The 23,948-nt window shown below is 31.4% G+C and overlaps 5 protein-coding genes and 2 pseudogenes across 8 annotated transcripts; 5 read left to right on the forward strand and 2 right to left on the reverse strand.

The window, feature by feature from the left end:
* The first annotated feature begins 275 nt into the window (after window positions 1-275).
* On the forward strand, window positions 276-1,977 carry LOC101258560 (F-box/kelch-repeat protein At3g23880-like). Its single transcript, XM_004239334.4, has 2 exons — window positions 276-1,518; window positions 1,691-1,977. Exons 1-2 carry the CDS (start codon window positions 333-335, stop codon window positions 1,708-1,710), a joined length of 1,206 nt encoding a protein of 401 aa, XP_004239382.1. The 5' UTR covers window positions 276-332; the 3' UTR covers window positions 1,711-1,977.
* Window positions 1,978-3,570: 1,593 nt separating this feature from the next.
* LOC101258860 (F-box protein CPR1-like) lies at window positions 3,571-4,360 on the forward strand (annotated as a pseudogene).
* Window positions 4,361-6,936: 2,576 nt separating this feature from the next.
* LOC101259155 (F-box/kelch-repeat protein At3g23880-like) lies at window positions 6,937-7,767 on the forward strand. The gene is made up of 2 exons (XM_069297646.1): window positions 6,937-7,276; window positions 7,364-7,767. Exons 1-2 carry the CDS (start codon window positions 6,937-6,939, stop codon window positions 7,765-7,767), a joined length of 744 nt encoding a protein of 247 aa, XP_069153747.1.
* Window positions 7,768-10,101: 2,334 nt separating this feature from the next.
* On the forward strand, window positions 10,102-11,506 carry LOC101259440 (F-box/kelch-repeat protein At3g23880-like). The gene has a single exon (XM_004239336.3). The coding sequence runs from the start codon at window positions 10,102-10,104 to the stop codon at window positions 11,314-11,316; it is 1,215 nt and encodes a 404-aa protein (XP_004239384.1). The 3' UTR covers window positions 11,317-11,506.
* Window positions 11,507-12,230: 724 nt separating this feature from the next.
* Window positions 12,231-13,393, reverse strand: LOC101259748 (uncharacterized; annotated as a pseudogene).
* Window positions 13,394-13,480: 87 nt separating this feature from the next.
* On the forward strand, window positions 13,481-15,592 carry LOC101260048 (F-box/kelch-repeat protein At3g23880-like). Its single transcript, XM_026031028.2, has one exon. The coding sequence runs from the start codon at window positions 13,615-13,617 to the stop codon at window positions 14,755-14,757; it is 1,143 nt and encodes a 380-aa protein (XP_025886813.1). The 5' UTR covers window positions 13,481-13,614; the 3' UTR covers window positions 14,758-15,592.
* Window positions 15,593-17,549: 1,957 nt separating this feature from the next.
* TCP23 (TCP transcription factor 23) lies at window positions 17,550-21,763 on the reverse strand. 4 transcript variants are annotated; one of them, NM_001399616.1, is made up of 2 exons: window positions 20,429-21,763; window positions 17,550-17,991 (listed from the first exon to the last, which is right to left on the reverse strand). In NM_001399616.1, the coding sequence occupies exon 1, from the start codon at window positions 21,582-21,584 to the stop codon at window positions 20,433-20,435; it is 1,152 nt and encodes a 383-aa protein (NP_001386545.1). In that variant the 5' UTR covers window positions 21,585-21,763; the 3' UTR covers window positions 17,550-17,991; window positions 20,429-20,432. The 4 variants fall into 4 exon arrangements, with proteins under 4 accessions (NP_001386545.1, NP_001386546.1, NP_001386547.1 ...); NM_001399617.1 differs by having other exon boundaries at window positions 17,550-18,039; NM_001399618.1 differs by having other exon boundaries at window positions 17,550-18,074.
* Window positions 21,764-23,948: the final 2,185 nt, after the last annotated feature.

Here is a 23,948-nt window from a genome sequence, read left to right on the forward strand (position 1 = left end):
GTTGAGGGATCATGGCTTATGAAATTAGTTAAAGCCATGATTGAGTCTCATAGCATGAGAGGATTTTATATAAATATTGACAGAGTTCAAAAGTATTCATTTTTTAAAATAGTTCAAAAAAAAAATCAGAACAAAATACTGGTCAATTTTAGAATTAAAAACAGAGAGTATAGTAAAATTTATAATAAATACAGTATTAAAAAACAAAAGTTATTGTCAAACTTCATTAATTTGCACAAAGAAAATATGTAACAATTTTTTTTATACACTTAATTGCTCTGCTTCAACTATTCACTGTCTGTTTCACTTCACAAAAAAGAAAACATCCAACCATGTTTTCTTTTCTTTCTTTTTGTGATTGGATTCATCGGGTGATTCACACCGTTTTGCTCAAATTCATTTCAGGGTATGATTTCATTTTCACTTCACTTTCTACGACTACTGAAATCATAATCCCGAATGACATCCTTACAGACATACTCTTACGGCTGCCCCTGAAGTCTCTCTTGAAATGTAAGTCCGTTTCTAAATCGTGGCATCAACTAATCTCTAGCCCTGATTTCGTGAAGACGCATCTCAAATTAAAAACCGATCAACTAGTACTGTTTCCAGGTATCAATGGAAAATACAAGTTTTGTTCTCTTACTTCCATCTTTAACAAACAACAACTCGCTCAGGAGCTACTTCTCATCGATTCTCCCAATTTAAAAGTTTTCTTTGTTGGTTCTGTTAATGGGTTGATTTGTCTGTGCAATTATTCGAGGGAGACATTTATATGGAATCCCACCATTAAAAAGTCAAAAAAAGTACTTTATCCCAAATTGGGCACGTCTTTCTATAACAAATATGGTTTTGGATACGATGAGTCTAGTGATGATTATAAAGCTGTATTTGTGGACTATTATCGTAATTCATACAATGATGATGTGTCCAAAATGAAGACTGTGATCAACATTTACAGTTTGAGGACTGATTCTTGGACAACACTCTATGACAAGCTTCAGGGCGTCTTTCTACTAAATCATTCGGGTAAATTTGTTAAAGGAAAAATTTATTGGGCTGCATCTGCTCGTATTGGTAATTATGATGTGTACAACATCATTTCTTTTGATGTAGCTGATGAGATATGGGAAAGCTTGGAGCTTCCCAGTTGTGGAGAAGTTAATTCTAAATTCAAACTCGGAGTTGTGGGAAGTGACCTTTCTGTGATGTATACATGTTATCTAGGTACCGCGACTTCTGATGTCTGGATTTGGAAAGATTGCAGCGTATCATGGATGAAACTGTTCACTATGGAATATCCTCGAAATACGATGCTAGTTATGTTTTCTTCATCATATTTCACATTTTCTATACACCTTAGCAAATCAGAAAAGGGTGACATTTTACTTTCGCTTCCGGGGTTAATCATGATATTTGATGGTTCAACTAAAATACTAGAGCACACTGCTGATGTTGAGGGATGCAATCCTGCAGAAAACTACACAGAAAGCATTGTTAATCCCCTAATGATACCCGGTAAGTATTCTACTTTTAGTTTATATTGCACTAGTTTCTAGACACATGCGTTGCGTGTAGTCCTCTATTGTAGTGTTTCTATACATGATGGACTCATTTTTGGTGAATTGAGAATTGATGATTCACTATTGTGCTATATGCTTAGAACTTATTTTGTACTATTGAATTTCAGGAAGTGGAAGCCAATGTTGAACACTCATCGACATCAGATCATAGAAGCCCTTTTATGATCCGTTTTCTTTCTCCATCGTGTCTGTTGTCTTTAGTATCAGACTTGCAGTTCTATCCCGTAAAATTAGATATTTAAAGCAAATGGATATTGCAGATTCATATAATTGATTTCGACTTGTGGATTGTTCAGGGGAAAAGAGTATTATTAGCCGTATCAATTAAACTTAGCAATTATGGAAATGTTGCAGATCTAATTATTGATATTTGGAAGTTTATTTTTTGGTAAAATATCTAACATATAGTCATACTTATTCTTAGAGCTATCAATATGGGCCCCATTCGGGCTAATCCATATAGATTTTGTAATTCGATGGGCCACGCTGGGCAAATCCATTTTTTATGTGGACTAGACAATGGTCGGTCCAGCCCATAAATGTGTCCGCTACGGGTTTTGTCTAGCCAGCCCTCTTTTCTTCAAACTATATTTTTTCTAGTTTTTAAATTAAATTATAATTTAAAAATATTATCATAATATCGACAAGACAATATTACATGGGTTAGAGTTACTATTTGTTAATCAAATACACAAATAAAATTATCTATATAGTATATTTGATTTCAAGTAAAAACATAAATAGTTAAATAGGAATATTAACCTTATTGTTTTACAATGATCATAATAAAACACAAAAACTATGATAATAGTCCATAGGTTATGACCTATGTAGTGATTCCCTAGAAATTTAGGCATTTTTTATTCTATGTAGTACATATTTTATAAACATAATTTGTATTGAAATATAATACTTCAAACTTTAAACAAATTTTGAGGGTAGACTCATGTTATTATTAATACTCCATTTTTATTTTTACTTTTAATTAATTTTTAATTGGTCCACGGGCCGACCCTATCCATATTTCTCAAGTCCTGCAAATAGACAGACTAATTCAGGCAAGCTAAAAAGTCTTTTTCTTAAATGAGCTTCAAAAATCATAGCTCAATCTTATCAAATCACGAGTTAGGCCAGACCGATCTAATGGGCCTAGCCCATATTGACAACTCTACTTATTCTAGACGTAGGAAGCCCCATATTTGATGATCAAATTAAATGACATATTTATGTATTATGCTACTTTGGATTGATGCATAAATAGTAAATTAATAAAATTGTCCTTTTATTATTTATGATTTTTTAAAGTAAAACAATAAATATACTCCTACTATTTCATACATTCAAATTAACTAGAGATAAGATATATAAATACATTAAAGCTATTTATGAAATTATCCATTACACATTTGAATATGTGGGGATCAAGGGTGTATCTTTAAATAGAAAAATACTAATACTATTTCTACATGATTAAAATTATTCTAAATATATACATAATATATATTCAATCTCTTTAAATTCTTTTTTATCTTATTTTCTTGAAGGAATATAAATATATGAGTCACACAGAGTCATTTACACCCAAATCCTACTTCACTGCTACTTCCTCACTTTAGAGAAAAACATTTGACCATGTTTTCATTTCGTACTTTCCGGGATCGGATTCATCAGACCGTTCTATTCAGATTCCTTCTCTCATGGTATCATTTCATTTTCACTACAAATCATCATTTTCTTTTAACTAAAAATCATGACTCGATACTCCCAAATGAAATGATAACAGACATTCTCTTAAGGTTGACCACAAAGTCTCTCTTGAAATGTATGTGTGTGTCAAAATCATGGCATCAACTCATATCTAGCCCCGATTTTGTGAACACCCATCTCAAATTAAGCAAACATCATATAGTTCTATTTCCAGGTATCAAGTTTTGCTCAACCCCTCCTTCATTTAACAAACAACAACTCACTCAACAGCTATTTTTACATGGATCCTCCCTGTTTACCACCTTTCTTTGTGGGTTCTGCCAATGGACTGATTTGTCTTTTCAATCGGAGAATGGATACATATATTTGAAACCCCACCATTAGGAAGTGCAAGAAATTACTCAAGTCATCGTGGGGTACCTCTTGCTATACCAAATATGGTTTTGGATACGATGACTCACGAGACTATTATAAAGCCCTATTTATTGATCATTGTGGTAATTTTGACAATGGTGAATTTTCCAACACGAGGGTTGTTGTCAATATTTACAGTTCGAGAATTGATTCTTGGAAAACACTCCATGACCAACTTCAAGGAGTCTTTCTATTAAATTATTTGGGTAAATTTATCAATGGGAAGATTTATTGCACTGCGTCTACGGGTATTCATGATTTCAATGTGCGCAACATCATTTCTTTTGAGTAGCAGACGAGACATGGGGAAGCTTGGAGCTTCGCATTTGTGGAGAAAAAGTTTTAATATCAAATTGGTAGTTGTGGAAAGTGACCTTTCTGTGCTCTGTACTTGTTATCCGAATACTATTTTCGATTTCTGGATTTTGAAAGATTGTAGAGTTAATGCATCATGGATGAAACGGTTCACCATCAAATTCCCTCAATATGTTGTGTTGTACGGGTTTGATTCACCCGTATTCACATTTTCTATATATTTGCACCAGTCAGATATGGGTGACATTTTATTCTTGATTCTCGAAAAAATCATGATATTTGATGGTTCAACTAGAAAGCTCAAACACACTACTATTGTTAAGGAATGCAATACTACATAAATCTATGCAAAAAACATTGTTAATCCCCTGACAATATCCTCTAAGAGTTGTGCTTAGTTTAAAATATATACGAATCCATACATCATATTTTCTTGTTAGCATTTCTAGATTCGCGCGTGCAATATTTGTATTCTAAAGTAATAAATCTGGAGCAATGTACATGTTTCAAAAGCTTTTGTTTGAATTATTAATTGCTGAAAAAAGTATAGAGATAAGTTTTCAGTAAATGTACTCAGACTTAATCTTACCTCATGGAGATAGAAAGACTATTTTTACCACTCACAATATCACATCTTAAGAGAATTCCTTTAGATGAAACTCAGTTCTTCTATGTACATCTTTATAATCACCCAAGTCACTAATATATACATACATACATATATACATACATACATACATATATATACATACATACATACATATATACATATATATATATACACATACATACATACATACATACATATATACATATATATATACACATACATACATACATACAAATATATATATATACATATATATACACACATACATACATACATACATATATATACATACATACATACATACATATATATACGTACATACATACATACATACATATATATATACATACATACATACATACATATATATATATATATACATACATACATACATATATATACATACATACATACATACATATATATATATATATATACTAGTCTTTGAAAACGTGCGTAGCACATTTATTTTGTATTATTTTTCATACAATTTGTACGTGCCTAATTTTACATCTTCAAATTAACGTTTTCAAAAAAAATTATTTTATAAAATTTGTACATGCCTAATTTTACGTATGATTCTACTAAGTATGTTTTTAGTCAAACTCAACAATATCATCTAATTTGAATACAATTTTAGTTATTACTCCCACTATTCCTTTTAGTTATCATTTGTGCTTTTTGAGAGTCAACTTGACTAAATTTTAAAGTTTTAATTTAGATTACACTAATTTGATATTTTGAAACAAGAATTTAGATATTTAAAATTATACAAAAAGTACTATAAATTGCAATTTTGTTATATCAATATGATGGAAAACTACATATGAAAATGTTAGTTAAAGTTTATATTGTTTGACTATTAAAAAGAAAATAGTAACAGCTACAAAAGAACGGAGGGGGTAGTTCACGAAGTAGGAAATGTTGAACTATGTAAAACTAATTAAGATAATATAACATCTAACATTATCGAAGTTGCTGACTTTGATACTTATAATATTAAAAAATGATTAAAACACCTAAATAGAACTAACTTGATTTTTACCAACCAAAAAAAAAGGTACAAGTATATAATAATGATGTACCACATTTGAGGAAACCATGTTATTTCCATGTATACATGTCCAGTAACTCCATTATCTAAATACAATTAAATAAATATTTTATAACATTTTAATTTAGAGTAATTTTTTAAATGACATTATTGTACTAACTTAAGTTTTTTTTTATATATATATATATATATATATATATATATATACTAGATCACATTTAAAATTATACTAAATATATATACTAGACACTAGATCACATTTAAAATTATTCTAAATATATATAATATACACTAGATCACATCAAAAATTGCTCAAAATATACATAATAGACACTAGATCACATTTAAAATTATTCTAAATATATATAATAGATACTAGCTAGATCACATTTAAAATTGTTCTAAATATATATGTAATAGATATTAAATCACATTTAATATTATTCTAAATATATAAAATAAATATTAGACCACATTAAAAATTATTCTAAATATATTTAACAAATATTAGATCACACTTAAATTGTTCTAAATATATATTACATGTATTAGGTCATTTAACCGTCTCTTCTTTTATTTGATATCCTGACACCTTTAATATATAAGTGAGAGCCGCTAAATGACATATTCATGTATTATGTCAATATGGATTGATGCATAAATAGCAAATTAATAAAATTGTCTTTTCTTATTTATGATCTTTTAAGGAAAAACAATTACTATACTCCCTCTATTTCATACCTTATACATAATTCTCTTTAAGGAAAACCAATTAATAAAATTGGATCATGTTGAATTTCTTTCTTATGTTATTTTCTTGAATGGATATAAATATATGAGAGAGATAGAAACATTTTTAAGAGAACACAATTTTAGACCCAAATCCTACTTCACTGCTCTACTACTTCCTCACAATGTTTTCGTTTCATGCTTTTCGGAATTGGATTCATCAGACTGTTCTATTCAAATTCCTTCTCTCGTGGTATCATTTCATTTTCACTACAAATCATGATTCGATACTCCCAAATGAAATCATAACAAACATTCTCTTAAGGCTGCCCACAAAGTCTCTCTTGATATGTATGTGTGTGTCAAAATCATGGCATCAACTCATATCTAGCCCCGATTTTGTGAACATCCACCTCAAATTAAACAAACAACATAAAGTTCTAATTCCAGGCTACTTTGCAAATATCAGGTTTTGTTCGCTCCCTCCTCTGTTTAACAAACAACTCACTCAAGAGCTATATCACATGGATCCTCCTTGTTCACCGCCTTTCTTTGTGGGTTCTGTCAATGGGTTGATTTGTCTTTTCAATCGCAGAGGGGATACATATATATGGAACCCCATCATTAGGAAGTCTAAGAAATTGCTTAAGTCGTCGTGGGGTACCTCTCGCTATACCAAATATGGTTTTGGATACGATGACAAATGTAACGATTATAAAGCCCTATTTATTGATCATTGTGGTAATTCATGCAATGATGAGTTGTCCAACTTGAGGGTTGTTGTCAATATTTATAGCTCGAGGACTGATTCTTGGACAACACTCCATGACCAGCTTCAGGGAATCTTTGTATTAAATCGTTTAGGTAAATTTATCAATGGGAAGATTTATTGGGCTACATCTACGGGTATTCATGATTTCAATGTGCGCAACATCATTTATTTTGATGTAGCAAGCGATACATGGGGAAGCTTGGAGCTTCCCATTTGTGGAGAAGAAGTTTTTAATATAAAATTGGGAGTTGTCGATAGTGAACTTTCTGTGCTCTATACTTGTAAGGCAGGTACGACTTCTGATGTATGGATTTTAAAAAATCGCAGAGTTAATGTATCATGGATGAAACGGTTCACCATAGAATATCCTCAATATGCTATATTGTATGGGTTTGATTCACCCATATTCACATTTTCTATATACCTCAACCTGTCAGATAACGATGACATTTTACTCTTGATTCCCGGAAAGATCATGATATTTGATGGTTCAACTAAAAAATTCAAGCACGCTACTATTGTTAAGGAATGCAATACTGCAGAAATCTATGGGGAAAGCATGGTTAATCCCCTAACATTGTAAGAGTTCTGAAATATATATGAACCCAAACATCATATTTTCTTGTTAGCATTTCGTGCAATATTTGTATTCAAAAACATTTGTTTAAATTATGAAGTTTTTATTGGAAATAGATTTGGATTTTGTGATATGTTAATGTGCTCTATTACATCTTTTACCAATTTCGTGTGAGTGTGTATTTAACATCCTTCCATCATTGAAAACTAAAAAGGAAGTGCACATGTATTCAAGACAAGCTATTGTTTCTATACCTTGATCTAAAGTAATTTATAGACGAGACAATTTTTTTCATTAATAAATAAAAGAACCTTCGAATTGACGAGATATCATTCCTCACAAAATGCTAAAATTAAAATCACTTTAAGTTTTAGTGGCGGTTTGTGTTGTCACTAAAACAAAGTTTTAATGGCGACTCTTATTTGACTTAGTGGCGGTTTTAGTTGCCACAAAAAACCAATGTATAGCGGCAACCCTTATTAGTTTTAGTGGCTGTGTTTAAAATGCTATTAAAACTGATCTTTAGCGACGACTATCTTTGATTTAGTTGCAGTTTTAGTTACCACTACTTACCTTTATGGCGACTATTATTTGTTTTAGTGGCGTTTTAAGTTGCAACAAAACATTTCTTTAGTTGTGACTTTTGTATGATTTAGTTGCGGTTTTTGTTGTCACTAATACTAATCTTTAGCGACAACTGTTATTGGTTTTAGTGGTGGTTTAATTTGCCACTAAAATTGACATTTAGCGGCGATTATTATTGTTTTTGTGGCAATTTAAGTTGCCATTAAAATTGTCCTTTAGCGGCAACTGTTTTATTGGTTTTAGTTGCCTCTAATACTTACCTTTAGCAGCGACTGTTATTTGTTTTAATGGTGGTTTTAGTTGCCACGAATACCTATATTTTGCGGCGATCGTTATTTGTTTTAGTGGCGGTTTTAGATAGCTACTTTTATCAGAAACGATTGAGACTATCAAAATGTTTCAAGTGATTCAACATGATTAGCTAATCTTCAAAATAGTTAATAATAAATATAATTGGGATTAGTTTTATTAAATTTTTATCCTAAAGATAAAATAAATAAAGAATACAAAAGTATAATACCCAATAACAAAGTTATATTTGAAAACTCAAAAAGATGGAGATATGAAAAATCAAAATTCACTTGCAATTACAAATTGATAATCATTTTTTTACAAATGGTGCATATGAATCAGGGGCCGACCCAAGGGTAAGCTAGGGGTTCACCCAAACTCCCTCGGTAAAAAATTATACTGTATATATAAGGTAAAATTTCTGTATTTATGTGAATATATATACTTTGAACCCCCTCAAATGACAAGAAAAATGAGATAGTCCAGTGGTAAGTTACTTTGAAACTATCCAGAGTTTCAATCCCCTAGCTAACATTTTACTTTTTTAGTTTCAACTTAATATATTTTTTAAGTTCCAGTTTCGTTTTTATTTTATTTTTTATAAAAAAACATGTTAAAAGTGTGGTTTTAAATCCAAAAGAATTCAAGGGTCACATTCCTTGGAAAAGACTGTTGGCTTATTTACACGTTTATACTTTTATTTTTCGAATCCCTGAATGAAAATCCTGGGTCTGCTACCGATATTAATCTACAGAAAGCAAGATGATCGCAAATTTTGATGAAAGAAGAGAATATATATAATGTTGTTGTGTGTTTAATAGACTCTTCATCAACCCAATTATTATAAATTAAAACTAAAAGTTATTTTTTGACTCTTCGTTATCCACATTTAGTACATGAATAACTTCCTCAAACATTTACTACACAAAACCAATAGGTGTATTTAGTCCATTTTCTTATAACATTTGTTGAAATAAAAGCTTATATTTGATTAGTAGGAATGCATAAATTAGAAGGGTATATTTACTCTTTTTTAATTAAAAATTATATAAGTAGAAAAACAATGATAATATCCCAAAAGAATTTAAATCATTGTGTCTAGATGCATGAATTTAAATAAAATTATAATTTAATATAAATTAATTAATATATTAATATTTAATTTAGTTTAGAAAAAAAATAAGATTAGAATAATAATCCAACTTTTAAGGTATATAATAGATACTAGCTAGATCACATTTAAAATTATTCTAAATATATACATAACATATATTAGATCGCACTTAAAATTATTCTAAATATATATATAACATATATCAAATCACATAAAAATTTATTCTAACTATATTTAATATTCCATCATCTTTTAATTAGGTTTACCAGTCTCTATATATAAGTCTAAGAGCCGTTGGAAAAACAAAAACACTACTCCTCCTTTCACCCCTCACTCTCTGCTCACCCACCATGTTTTCTTTTCTTGCTTTTCGGAATTGGATTTATCGAACTCTTCTATTCCAATTCCTTTTCTCATGGTATCGTTTCATTTTCACTACAAATCGTCATTTCATTTTTACTACAAATAATGACTCGATACTCCCGAATGAAATTATAACAGACATTTTCTTAAGGCTGCCCACAAAATCTCTCTTGAAATGTAAGTGTGTGTCAAAATCATGGCATCAACTCATATCTAGCCCCGATTTTGTGAACATCCATCTCAAATTAAACAAACATCATACCGTTCTATTTCCAGGCTACATAGAAAATATCAGGTTTTGTTCACTTCGTCCTCTGTTTAACAAACAACATCTCACTCAAGAGCTATTATATCACATGGTTCCTCCGTGTTCACCACCTTTCTTTGTGGGTTCTGTCAATGGGTTGATTTGTCTTTTCAATCGCAGAGGGGATACATATATATGGAACCCCATCATTAGGAAGTCTAAGAAATTGCTTAAGTCATCGTGGGGTACCTCTCGCTATACCAAATATGGTTTTGCATACGATGAGTCTCGTAACGAGTATAAAGTCCTATTTATTGATCATTGTGGTGATTCTAACTATGGTGTGTTGTCCAACCTGAGGGTTGTTGTCAATATTTACAGTTCGAGAACTGATTCTTGGACAACACTCCATGACCCGCCTAAGGAAATCCTTCTATTAAATTATAGAGGTAAATTTATCAATGGGAAGATTTATTGGGCTGCATCTACGGGGATTCATGATAACTATGTGCGCAACATCATTTATTTTGATGTAGCAAGCGATACATGGGGAAGCTTGGAGCTTCCCGTTTGTGGAGAAGAAGTTTTTAATATCAAATTGGGAGTTGTCGATAGTGAACTTTCTGTGCTCTATACTTGTAAGGCAGGTACGACTTCTGATGTATGGATTTTAAAGGATCGCAGTGTTAATGTATCATGGATGAAACAGTTCACCATCGAATATCCTCTAAATGCTGTATTGTTTGGGTTTGATTCACCCGTTTACACATTTTCTATATACCTCAACCTGTCAGATAACGATGACATTTTACTCTTGATGCCCGGAAAGATCATGATATTTGATGGTTCAACTAAAAAATTGAAGCACACTACTATTGTTAAGGAATGCAATACTGCAGAAATCTATACTGCAGAAATCTATGGGGAAAGCATGGTTAATCCCCTATCATTGTAAAAGTTCTGCTTCGTTTAAAATATATATGAATCCAAACATCATATTTTCTTGATGTTTATTATGATACATTACTGATCTTTCTTGCTTGCTAAGTTGAACAATGATCTGTTTCACCTTCTCTGTTGTATTCAGTACCAGAATTGTGATACTATCTTGTTACTAGATTTACAATCGTGTTAAAAACTTGGTTTTGTATAAATCTTTGGTTGTATAATTAGATATTTGAATGTTTCTAGAATGTGAAGATAACTCAATATTGTTGAGTAACGGGTCCAAATGAAGCAAGATGGATATAGCAATGAACCCAAGGTCTGATGTTTCTATATAGATTAGTGCTGCTTAGATACAATATATGAATGTGAAGATGAGAAAAGGTTTGCGTGTGTCTTCTTCCTTTGCTTTTCCAATAACCGCAGACACCCTCTCTCACATCCAAAACCAACGACTAGTTCTCGTCAAACCACTGGTAACACCTATGTTTCACCGGACCCCTAAAACCAAAAATCTGAACCCCCCTCCTACTGATACCATTAACAACTATATTCACATAGAGGACTACAATCAGAATGTGCAAAAAAAAAAACAATGTCCCTGGTGGCAAATCAAACACCGTAGCTTACCATAGTCGGGAGACAACTCTGGCAGCTAAGACAGCTTCTACTACTACTAATATTCAACATGGAAGTTGGCTGTCTTCTTTAGTACCGAAGATTACTTTCTTTAATCTTGCCAGTAAGGCTTACCTTAGTCGGGAAATTCATAAAGGGTAAACCAACTACGAAGCTATTTATTAGCCAATTTCATCTACAGAGATTTGTTAAAATATCTTAATTGATTATAGAACAGTACACATTGATATAGTAAATGATTTGTTAGGAGTCGACAAATAAAGTTATGCACGGAGAGAATAGTAATTAAACTGTAAAATAGAGATGAAGATCCAATTGAACTAATAAAAAATATATAGTTGGAAGTAATTAACTACCACCCCTTTTTAACACCTATTTAGGGGCAGAATTCTATATAAAGCAAACTAAATGACCTAACAAAAAAAAGAGAGAAAAAAAGTTGCATTGTCCTATTCTCTTGCTTCAGGCATGATGATGACTGCAATATTTCCTCACTTTGCCTAGGAAAAATGGTACCCTTTTGGAATGCGTGTACTCTGTATAAAAGCAATCATCTGAAATTGTTGAAAGTACTTGGCAGCATTGAGTGGATAATGAAATTCTACGCTTGAAAACGAAAGTGATCAAGTTGAATGCACAACTGTTCACCTTGATGCAAGAAGTGGTTGGAGCTGGGCCCGGTCCCCAAGAGGGTGCCATGTGCGATGGAGAAACGACATCATCCACTGGGGATGGGGATGGGGATGGAGCCGCGTGAGTTGGTGAAGCCACATTATCAATCGGAGATGGAGATGCATGAGTTGGTAAAGCCGCATTATCAACAGGAGATGGAGATGGAGCAGCATTATCAACGACATGACTGCAATAGTTTCTCACTTTTCCAAGGAAAAACGGTACCCTCTTTGAGTGCGTGTACTCTGTGTAAAAGCAATCATCTGAAATTGTTGAAAGTACTTGGCAGCATTGAGTGGATAATGAAATTCTACGCTTGAAAACGGAAGTGATCAAATCTGATGCACAACCGTCCACCTTGATGCAATTTTGGTTTGGAGCCGTGTGCGGTGGCGAAACCACATCATCAAAGGGGGATGGAGCCATATGTGTTGGTGAAACCACATTATCAATCGGAGATGGAGATTGAGTTGGCGGTGATGGTAACTTTGGGTGAGTACGCCACCACCATCGAGGCCACAATCCAATTGAAGAAGTATCAAAGTTGTTTCCTGTTTCGGGTTCAGTTGCAGTACCAGCAGCAATGCAACCCAACAACAGAAACAGACATAACAATGTGGCACTTGTCGATGACGACGACGACATATTTTAGAAGAAAGAATGAGTAATTAATTAGCTATAGATGAAAGGAACAAATATATATAGCTAAAGAATTTCAAGAAAATCCTTAAAAGTTGTACGAATAATTAATACGAGTTGATATAAATAGGCAAAGAATTTCAGGCCATACTTCCCAATCCTTTTATACTTCAAATATCAAATTCTATCCAAATTAGGATTCCTATATATGTTGTCACGTCCACTTTTAATAAATTTATAATTTAAATTAGGTTTTCTACTAATACTAAATTTGTAATTACAATCAAACTACAACTCCTATCAACACAAACGCCAAAAACATCATACACTTAGGGCACAATACAGAGATCCTTCTGCTATGGCAACTGATTCCGTACTCTCTCTTCTTCTTCATGATGAACTCATAACAGAGATTCTCTTAAAGCTTCCTGTCAAATCTCTGTCGAAATTCATGTGCGTTTCTAAATCATGGCTTCAACTAATCTCTAGCCCTGATTTCGTGAAAAACCATATCAAGTTAACTGCTAATGACAAACGATACATCCATCACAGGCTTATATTTCGAAAAACCAATGATGATTTCAAGTTTTGTCCTCTCCTTCCCTTATTTACCAAACAACAACTCATTGAGGAGCTATTCCACATCAAAAGATCCTCTTTATCAACTCACATTGTCGGCTCCGTCAATGGGTTGATTTGTGTTGTCCATGGCAAAAAAGAGGCATATATATGGAACCCCACTATTACCAAATCAAAGGAATTACCCAAGTTTACATGTAATTTGTGCTCTGGTTATATCAGATATGGTTTCGGATATGATGAGTCACGTGATGATTATAAAGTCGTATTTATCAATTATCCTTATAATCATTCTAGTAGTTCCGATATGACGACTGTGGTCAACATATGTAGTTTAAGGACTAATTCTTGGACAACACTCCATGATCAGCTTCAGGGCATCTTTCTATTAAATCAATATGGTAGATTTGTCAATGGGAAGCTTTATTGGACTTCATCGACTCGTAATAATCACTACAAGGTGTGCAACATCACTTCCTTTGATTTAGCAGACGGGACGTGGGGAAGCTTGGAGCTTCCCAGTTGTGGAAAAGACGATTTTGATATCAATTTGGGAGTTGTGGGAAGTGATCTTTCTCTGCTTTATACTTGTCGACGAGGTGCTGCTACCTCTGATGTATGGATTATGAAGCATTCTCGAGTTAATGTATCTTGGACAAAATTGTTCACCATCAAATATCATCAAAATATTAAGACACATAGGTGTTTTGCACCTGTTTTCACATTCTCTATACATTTTCGCCACGGTGAAATTTTGCTTCTTCTTCACTCAGCAATCATAATATATGATGGTTCAACAAGACAACTAAAGCACACTTCTGATGTTACGCAATGTGAAGAAATCTATGTAGAAAGCCTCGTTAATCCCCTAACAATATCTGACCAGGGTCGTCGTAACCAGGAATCTCCACAATCATCCTGATAATTTGCAAGGATTCTGCTTAATGAAGCTTGTTATAATCTTTTATTTGCTGCCAAAGATAGGACAAGACATTGAACATATATTTTTCCTCATATCGGAACTTAATTACCGTGTCATAAGGGTAGGACCGGTGATTAGAAGTAGACGGAATAGAAAAAAACATTTGAATTGTTGAGTAATAGATGCAATAATCAGTATTCTGAAGTTTCAACATAGTGCTCGTTAGATCTCAATTAAGGAGTTTAGCTAATGAGAACTGTTTGATTAAAACAATTTTTTACATCGAGAAATGATGATTCTTTCACATTTATGTTGTTGCTTTTGTTTAAACTGTATGGCTATTTTGTTACTCTATAAACAGAGTCATTGTGAAAATTTTGTCAGGCACAACCTTAACTATTTGTTTTGAACTATTGAATTTCAGGAAGTGGAAGCTAATGTTGAACACTAATCAATAGTTGCTGCTGAGTTCATGGATCGAAATGATGAAGCCTTGTGATTATCTGTTTTCTTTCGTATTAGACTTGTAGTTCTATCTCGTTATCAGAATTACAATCATTTGCTATAAACTAGAAACCTGATAACAATTATCTTAAAACTTGGTTTGGTATAAACCTTTTCTTTTCTTTGTATAATTAGATATTTGAATGTCTCTAGAATGTGAAGAGAACCCGATATTGTCGAGTGCTGAAATGAAACAGGTCCGAAAGTGTGCCAGTCTTGAAGGCACACAATGTATACTAACATGTGTACGTAATGATTTAGCTGAGTCATTACATATGAAAATTGTAGGTCAATTAGTTTTCAAATTCCACAAATTTTGTATCATTTAATGTTTAAAGTAATTTATTATGACCATTTTACCAGAGATTAGTGTAGTTGTAAATAAGAGAAACTTTAAACATTGATAATTTTGGCTTTAGATGTTATTTTCGGGTATAGAAAAACTTTATTATATTTCACGGTCAATACCTCATTTGAACTTATTACAACCTATATTTTACCCATTTGAACTAACACACATAATTTATTAAATCATCACAATTTTTTGCTTCTTCTTCACTCATCCATCATGATATATGATGGTTCAACAAGACAACTAAAGCACACTACTGATGTCAATCTATGTAGACAGCCTTGTTAATCCCCTAACGATATCTGATTAGGGACGTCGTAACCAGGAAACTCCACAATCATCACATAGCTGATAATTATTAAGGATTCTGCTTCGTTTAGCTTGTAATGCTCTTTTTGCACCTTTTTTTTGGTCAAATATAGGACAAGACATTGAATATAAAGTCTTTTGATGATCTCTTTTCTCCATACCTTGTTACGAGTCGAATAAGGATGAAATTTTACTTTTACTTCCCCGTGTTATCATGACATATAACGGTTCAACCAGACAAGTAGAGGTTGCTGATCAATTTGAGGAATGTGCTGCTGCAGAATCTATGTAGAAAGCCTTGTCGATCTCCTATTGATATCATGAAACCTCACAATCATTTAAGCCAATAAGAGCCGATAAGTTATTGTTGATTGACATGTCTGCCATATCACATATAAGGTAAAGATTGTGTTCCATAGTGAAACGAAATTCACCATCGATCATATTCTTTACATCCATTTTTTTCCTACCTTGTTACCAGTAAAATAAGAATGAGATTTTACTTTTACGGTTCAACCAGACCAGTAGAGGTTGTTGATCAATTCGATGACACATATAGTTTGTACTATCGATGAAACCTGTTTGCAGTTTCAAACCCCATCGATGTCTCCTTTTTCCTACACAAACTCCAGAGCAGCTCGCAAGTACATTGAAAACCCCTGCCACTTTGGATAACTAATGTTTCGAGATTAAGATTGGTATAACCAAAGCTAAACGGATATCAAGGATTCATGTAACTAGTCTCGACTAATTTGTATTTGTTAGAGAAATCTTGTGCACTCAACCATATATAAATTTTTAAGAGATGAACAAAGATTTTCTTCTCCTGCTTTTACAATAAATTAAGCAACAGCCATAACCCCAAAAAACTCGACAACTCAACAAATACCACTCTCTCTCACATCCAACGACTAGTTATCAAACCCCCGGATCTTTTGTAGCTGCCATTTTTCTATTTACTTCAACACTACGAAACTGTTCACCCATAAAGGTTCTGTTTTCCCTTCCCATGACTCGTCATCACATAAATCAGCCTCCCAAGTCACTAAAGTCATTGTCAATAGATGAATCGTAGTAATCTGGCGTGCTTCCAACCCATAAATACTCTGTTCTTATTCATTATCTTCAATGGTTGCTCGACTTGGTGTATGCCCGTTGCCCATTTTAAAATAAGAGTCTAGGTGTTCAAAGTAAATACGATTCGCATTGTCTTTTGGGATGTTTCTACTAACTTAATAGGCTTCGATATACGTAGAAATCAATCTCCATCTTTTAACATACTTTCAAGATCGATTCAATGTGTCCCTATTAATGTAATCAATATGATATATCTAGGAATTCGATTCTTCAAATTACAATTGAGCTGACAAAGTCTCTGTGGCAGGTTGATAGTTAGTGTAAAAATATCATAGTAAGTCTTCTTATTGATTAATTTGTTGGGATGGGATAGTTGCTGAAGATTCATATAACCGTACTCAGCTTAATTAGGACCAAGGCATAGTTAATTGATATGTCTACCATATCACGAATAAGTAATAGGTTGTGTTTCCTAGTTAACATTATGAATAGTCTAGGAGTGATAGTAAAAGAGTGTGTCAAATCAAACATGGACAAATAAATATGCATAGACAGAGAGTAATTAAACAGTAAAATAAAGAGGAAGATCCAATTGAACTAATTAAAGAATTTAATTACAAGTATCTAACTAACACCTAAAAACCTATTAAAGGGAAATCCTATATAAATAAGCTAAATGACCAAAAAAAAATAAGAAAGAAAATATCTGCTTCAGGCATGATGATGACTGCAATAGTTCTTCACTTTGCCTAGGAAAAATGGTACCCTCTTTGAGTGTATGTACTCTCTGTAAAAACAATCATCTGAAATTGTAGAAAGTACTTGACAGCATTGTGTGGATAATGAAATTCTACACTTGAAAACGGAAGTGATCAAATCTGATGCACAACCGTCCACCTTGATGCAAGAAGTGGTTGGAGCCGGAGCCGGGCCCCAAGAGGGAGGCATACGCGATGGAGAAACGACATCATCAACCGGGGATGGGGATGGAACTGCATGAGTTGGTGAAGCCACATTATCAACCGGAGATGGAGATGGAACTGCATTATCAACTGGATATAGTTTTTCGTCTAATCTGTGATATCAAATGTTTCTAGATATAGGATTGATATAACCAAAGCTAAATGGATATTGGTGATTCATATATAACTAGTCTCGACTAATTTGTATTTGTTTGAGAGAACTTGTGTATCTAAAACCAGATTGACGTGTAATTCTATCTTGATAATAATCGCATCGAGAACTTTTAATGAGGTGAACATCACATGAATACGCTAAGAGAATTCACCATCTAATATTATTTTTATAATTCAAACACTTTATTTTGTACTACACACAAAAACATCACATTCATGCAAAGAATGCCAGAGACTAGTAATTAATTGATAGGAATTATGGTCCTACACCCTTTAACATATTGGTCAGAGCTTCTTTATTTATTTAATTTTTTTTTTCAGAAAGCATATTACTTCACCCAATTGAACCCATTGAATAAAGACTAAATCCACCTCTGTGTATCATCGTTGATGCACCATATTTTTTTACGAAGATTTATCAAAAATAATTTCTTTTATCTCTTCGAGATAAGATATACTATAAGGGAGTACAGAGTTTAAATGGTACAAAATATTAATAAAAATTTTAAAACAGTATATAAAATTTTATATTAATCAAAACGGCAAAATCGCTGCATCAACAGTGATTTACTTTCCCGGAAAAAACAAAATCGCTGCAGAGGCAGCGATTTTGCAAAATGTGAATTTTTTTTTAAAAAAAATGAAACCGCTACCCAGGCAGCGATTTTTAAAAAAAAAATTTTTTTTTTTTTAAATGTGGAAGTCGCTGCCTAGGCAGCGACTTTTATAAAAAAAAAAAAAATTGAAATGTGCAAGTCGCTGCCCAGGCAGCGACTTGTATAATTTTTTTTTAAAAAAATTTAATTTTTTTTCTTAAAATAAATGTGGAAACAATGTGGAAATTTTTTTTAAAAAAATTCTTTTTAAAGCAGCAATTTTATAAGATAAAAAAAAGTTATAATATTTTTTTTTATAAAATTGCTACTTTAAATTTTATTTTTTTAAAATAACTATTTGTGGAAAATCGCAGCGATTTTCATATTTTAAAAAAAAATTATAAATTCGCTGAGCGATTTACATATTTTTAAAAAAAATTATAAATCACTGCCTACGCAGTGATTTAAAAAAATTTAAAGTAGCATTTTATAAAAAAAATATTATAACTTTTTTTTATCTTATAAAATTGTTGCTTTAAAAAAATCTTTTTTTAAAAAAAATTTCCACAATGTTTCCACATTTTTTTAAAGAAAAAAATTTAAAAATTAAAAAAAAAATAAAAAATTATACAAGTCGCTGCCCAGCACATTTCAAAAAAAAAATTTATAGAAGTCGCTGCCCAGGCAGCGACTTCCACATTTTAAAAAAAAATCTTTTTTTAAAAATCGCTTTCCTTAAATAAAAAAATTATAAATTATAAATCGCTGCCTAGGCAGCGACTTTTTTTTAAAATAAATTAAAATCGCTGCCTAGGTAGCGATTTCATTTTTTTAAAAAAAAATTCACATTTTGCAAAATCGCTGCCTCGACAGCGATTTTGCTTTTTCAGGGGAAGTAAATCGCTGTTGATGCAGCGATTTTACCGTTTTGGTTAATATAAAATTTTATATACTGTTTTGGAATTTTTGTTAATATTTTGTACCCTTTAGGCTCCGTACTCTACTATAAGGTCTATCTGTATATATAATATTTTGTTTAGACTCCATTTATATATAGTTATATCAAGTTGTGATAGGCTATATAAATCCTTATTCACCATCAACGGTTATTATGCCTCGGCCTCAAATTCAATTCACTTCATCATCGTATTAAAAAATTAGAAATCAAAATACAACAAAAATTATATCTCAAAACCAAGTTATATGAACTATATGAGTTATCGCTAATTATAGTTTTCATCTAAACTCAACTCGTCTCATCAATAACAATTATTATGCTTTAGTCCCAAATAAATTGGAATCAACATTTCATATCGACTCATTGTACCAAAAATAAAATCAAAAACACATTGATAAGAATCATTGGCTGAATGTAATATTCAAAAACCCTTTCTTAAAATTAAAGTAGTCAACACTTGAAAGGAAAAGCAAAAAGAAAATTAATTAGTAGAAAAAACAAGATTCTTTACAAAATTCTCACCAAACCCTACAATTTTCCTAAGAAATTTCATTAAAAGAAAATAATGCATGCTCTCAATATTCCAAGAAAATTATTTTACCCTATTATTATTGATACAAATATACTAATAGCAATTACTACATAACTATTGTATTTAACTTCCCCATACAATCAAAAAAAAATAAAAATCTTATACATAAAATATCTCGCATTAACAGAATCGAACAAGAATACATACATTTTCAAGAATGATGTTGATGATCATCTCCTTCATTACGTTGATTAGAAGAACCACTAGCATGACCACCACTTTGTCTATACGAATTCATCGCCGCCGTCAACATCCCCCATTGCCCTTCCGCCGCCGTCCCACCGCCATCGCCACGTGTCCCCAAAATTGGTTGATGAAAATTCATAAAATTCAATATCCCTCCTCTAATATTTGAATTCTCAATACTATCATTATTATTACTAGAAGATCCCCACATAGAACAATTATTAAGGTCATGATGATGACTAGAATTATTATTATTATTATTATTATTATTTGTCATCATATATAATGTTGTTGCTGGAATTTGCCCAATTTGATGACTTGCTGGAATTGAACCATAAGTACTAGATTGTAACATATTACTCATATGGTAATTATTTTGTAATAAATCTTGATCTTCTGACCTCCGCTTAATCCGTCCAGTATTATTATCATTATCATTATCATTATCATCGTGATCATCACATAACTCCTCCTTTGCTTGTAACATGTTCAAATTCCCACTAGGGAAAAATGAATTATTTTCTGACGAAAATAAACCAACCCCGTTAAAATAATTTCGGTCATGATAAACATGACCGAAATTATTATGATTATGTGCTAGGTAGTTACTAGCACTATGATGTCTAGAACTTCTTAAAGAAATATTAAGTGATGAATAATTAGCTGGAATAGTACCAGTACCAGTAGCAGCAATAACAGCAGGTTCAGCTTGTTGTAATAGCCATTCAATGGTTTCACCATCAGATTTGTGACCTAATTCTCTAGTAAGTTGAAAAACCCTAGCTGCACATGTTGCTGGCATTCGAATTCTTCGACCGCGACCATCAACCTTAGTATGTCTATCCTTTGTTGTTGTTGGTTTTTTTGTTTGTTGTGGTTGTTGTTTCTTGTCTTGATGAGTTTTTGATTTTTGGTTATGATTAACACAAGGTGCATCACTACTTGAGGTAGTCATCATGTGTAAAGAAGTAGGATTATAAGGATGAAGTTGTAATGATGATGAACATATTGTTGTTGTATGATCTACTTCATCTCTTTTTTCTAACAATTGTAAGGGGAAATTTAGTCTTTGAATGGAGTTTCCAATATTATCATGATGATGATGGCCAGTTTCCATTATAATAAGAAAGATAAATTGGTGGTGTTTTTCTTTGTGTGGGATGTGTTTGAAGTGGGGGCTAAGAGGTAGATAGCTAGAAGTTGTAGTATTAGTAGTAGTAGTAGTACATCTAATATGATGTATCTATCTATTATCTATCACTATAATCTAATGGATGGCTCTCAAAAAAGGGTCTCTCTCTTTAGCGTAAAATCTGTATACACTTTATTATCTTCAGATCTCACGTGATGAAGTAGTAGTACATCTAATATGATGCATCTATCTATCTATCTCTATTATCTAATGGATGGCTCTTAAAAAGGGATTTCTCTCTTTAGTGTAAAATTTGTGTACACTTTATTATCTTCACATCTACGTGATGACGTAGTAGTACATCTAATATGATGTATATATGTTTCTCTCTCTTCAACGTAAAATTTATGTACATTCAGATCTCATTTATGAAATTACACTAATTAGATAAGTCGTTGTTATTTTGTATAGGCCGAAAGAAATGATTTATTTTTACGTTATATTTGTACAATTCAATTTGTTATGATTAATTTTTTACAAGATTTATTAATTAATTACTAATGTTTATTACTACTATCAAATTTTATTTGTAAGTAACTTTGATTGTACCAAGCTTTTTGCTATTTGAAGTTTCTTGTTGATATATTTTTGAGTCAAAAAGAGAGGAAAAAAAAGCTAAGGGGGGAAAGAGAGAAATGAGTGAGAGGTGCTTTTAAGCAACAAACATAATGAGTGGGAATGTATATGAGTGGGCTATGGGAATTGGAAAAGCTAATATTAGTCATGAAAGTAAATCTTTGTTTTTGTGAGGGTATGATTGTAACTTAACCCAAAATTATTTTCTAGAAAATTACGGAGAAATCATAGTAGTTCAATTGGTCAATTGTTTGAATTTTTAATGAAAATTTAATTTTCATAATATTGTAATCTGCTCTTCGTTTCTCCTCTCTCTGTTCTCAATTTAGAGGAGGGGAGTGTAATACAGTATGTAATTTGTTTGATGAAAAATCATAAAATTTGATATTAATTTTGAAGTTTTAATTTATAACTACTATTTTTTTTTTGAAATAGTTTATTTAATTTCATTTTAATCGTTTTAAAATATAAAATTTTAACCTATAAGTTTTTACTTTGTAAAAAATAGATCAATCATTTTAAATTTATCAACAAACAAAGATATTTATCTCATCCTGAATAGATTGATTACACCATATGGGAGGATTATTTCAATGAATAGTTAGTTACTATTGCTATTGAGTTATTAGATTAGTGGATTTTTAAAATGTTTATTTAATAATTTGTAATAGCGTATGATTGCCAGTATTTATTTGTAAGAAAAAACAAAAAAGATATTTAATTTATTAATGTGACATTTTAGAACGTATTGATACCTAATTTTTAAATTTTATTTATTTATTTGACAAGATTATATAAGAATTAAAGAAACTTTAATAATTATTATAAATCATAGACTATTTTGTTTTTCTATCGGATCAATCATAAGTCATAATCACTACCTATATTTCAAGAAGTATGCACTACGAATAAAAGTTAATTAAAAATAAAATTTCATATTTACAAAAAATTAATATAACTTAAAATTTTAAGTTACAAATCGTAATAAAATTTCAATTTATTTCATATCAAAGTACAAACAGACCTAATAATTATTGTGGTTGGAAGCAAGGTCCCTTCATTCAGACTCCACGTGTAGTGCTGCTTAATTATCATTCAATTCATAAAGACAAATTAAATGAGGGAGAAAAAATATTTTTTTATTTTTGAAAAAAGAAAAAAAGAGAAGATAATAAAGTCAAGTGGATCCATATGTATATAATCTCATTTGAGCAATCATTGTGTAATTCAACTTTTTTTCATATTTAATCAACCATTGTGTTGGAAATTCAGGAACTTCTTTTAATGTCGATTTGATTGAAAGCTAATTTATGTGGGGTTTTCTACTTTTTTTTATATAATTCTTCTTTTTAATATATATATATATATATATATATATATATATATATATATATATATATATATATATATAAAATGTTTGATATATCGTGTCTATATATATTACTTTTATTGATACAAGACATATTAATCATGATATATTGATTAATGTCATGATACATCGTGTCCGTTATATTACTGTACTATCATCGATACAAAATACATCTGTCACAATACATTGCATAAGAGTGATACATTTGAAACTAGGAGAAAGTAAAAGATTTTGCAATTCTTTCGAATGTCAGGAAATTTTAAAAATATCATAGAATAAGTTGTGTATTTGAGTAATATTTTTTATGTATAATCTATTCGATTAAAATTATTTGTGGTGTTTCT

The sequence above is a fragment of the Solanum lycopersicum genome, chromosome 5, assembly GCF_036512215.1.
Source record: "Solanum lycopersicum chromosome 5, SLM_r2.1".
Classification (NCBI taxonomy): Eukaryota; Viridiplantae; Streptophyta; class Magnoliopsida; order Solanales; family Solanaceae; genus Solanum; species Solanum lycopersicum.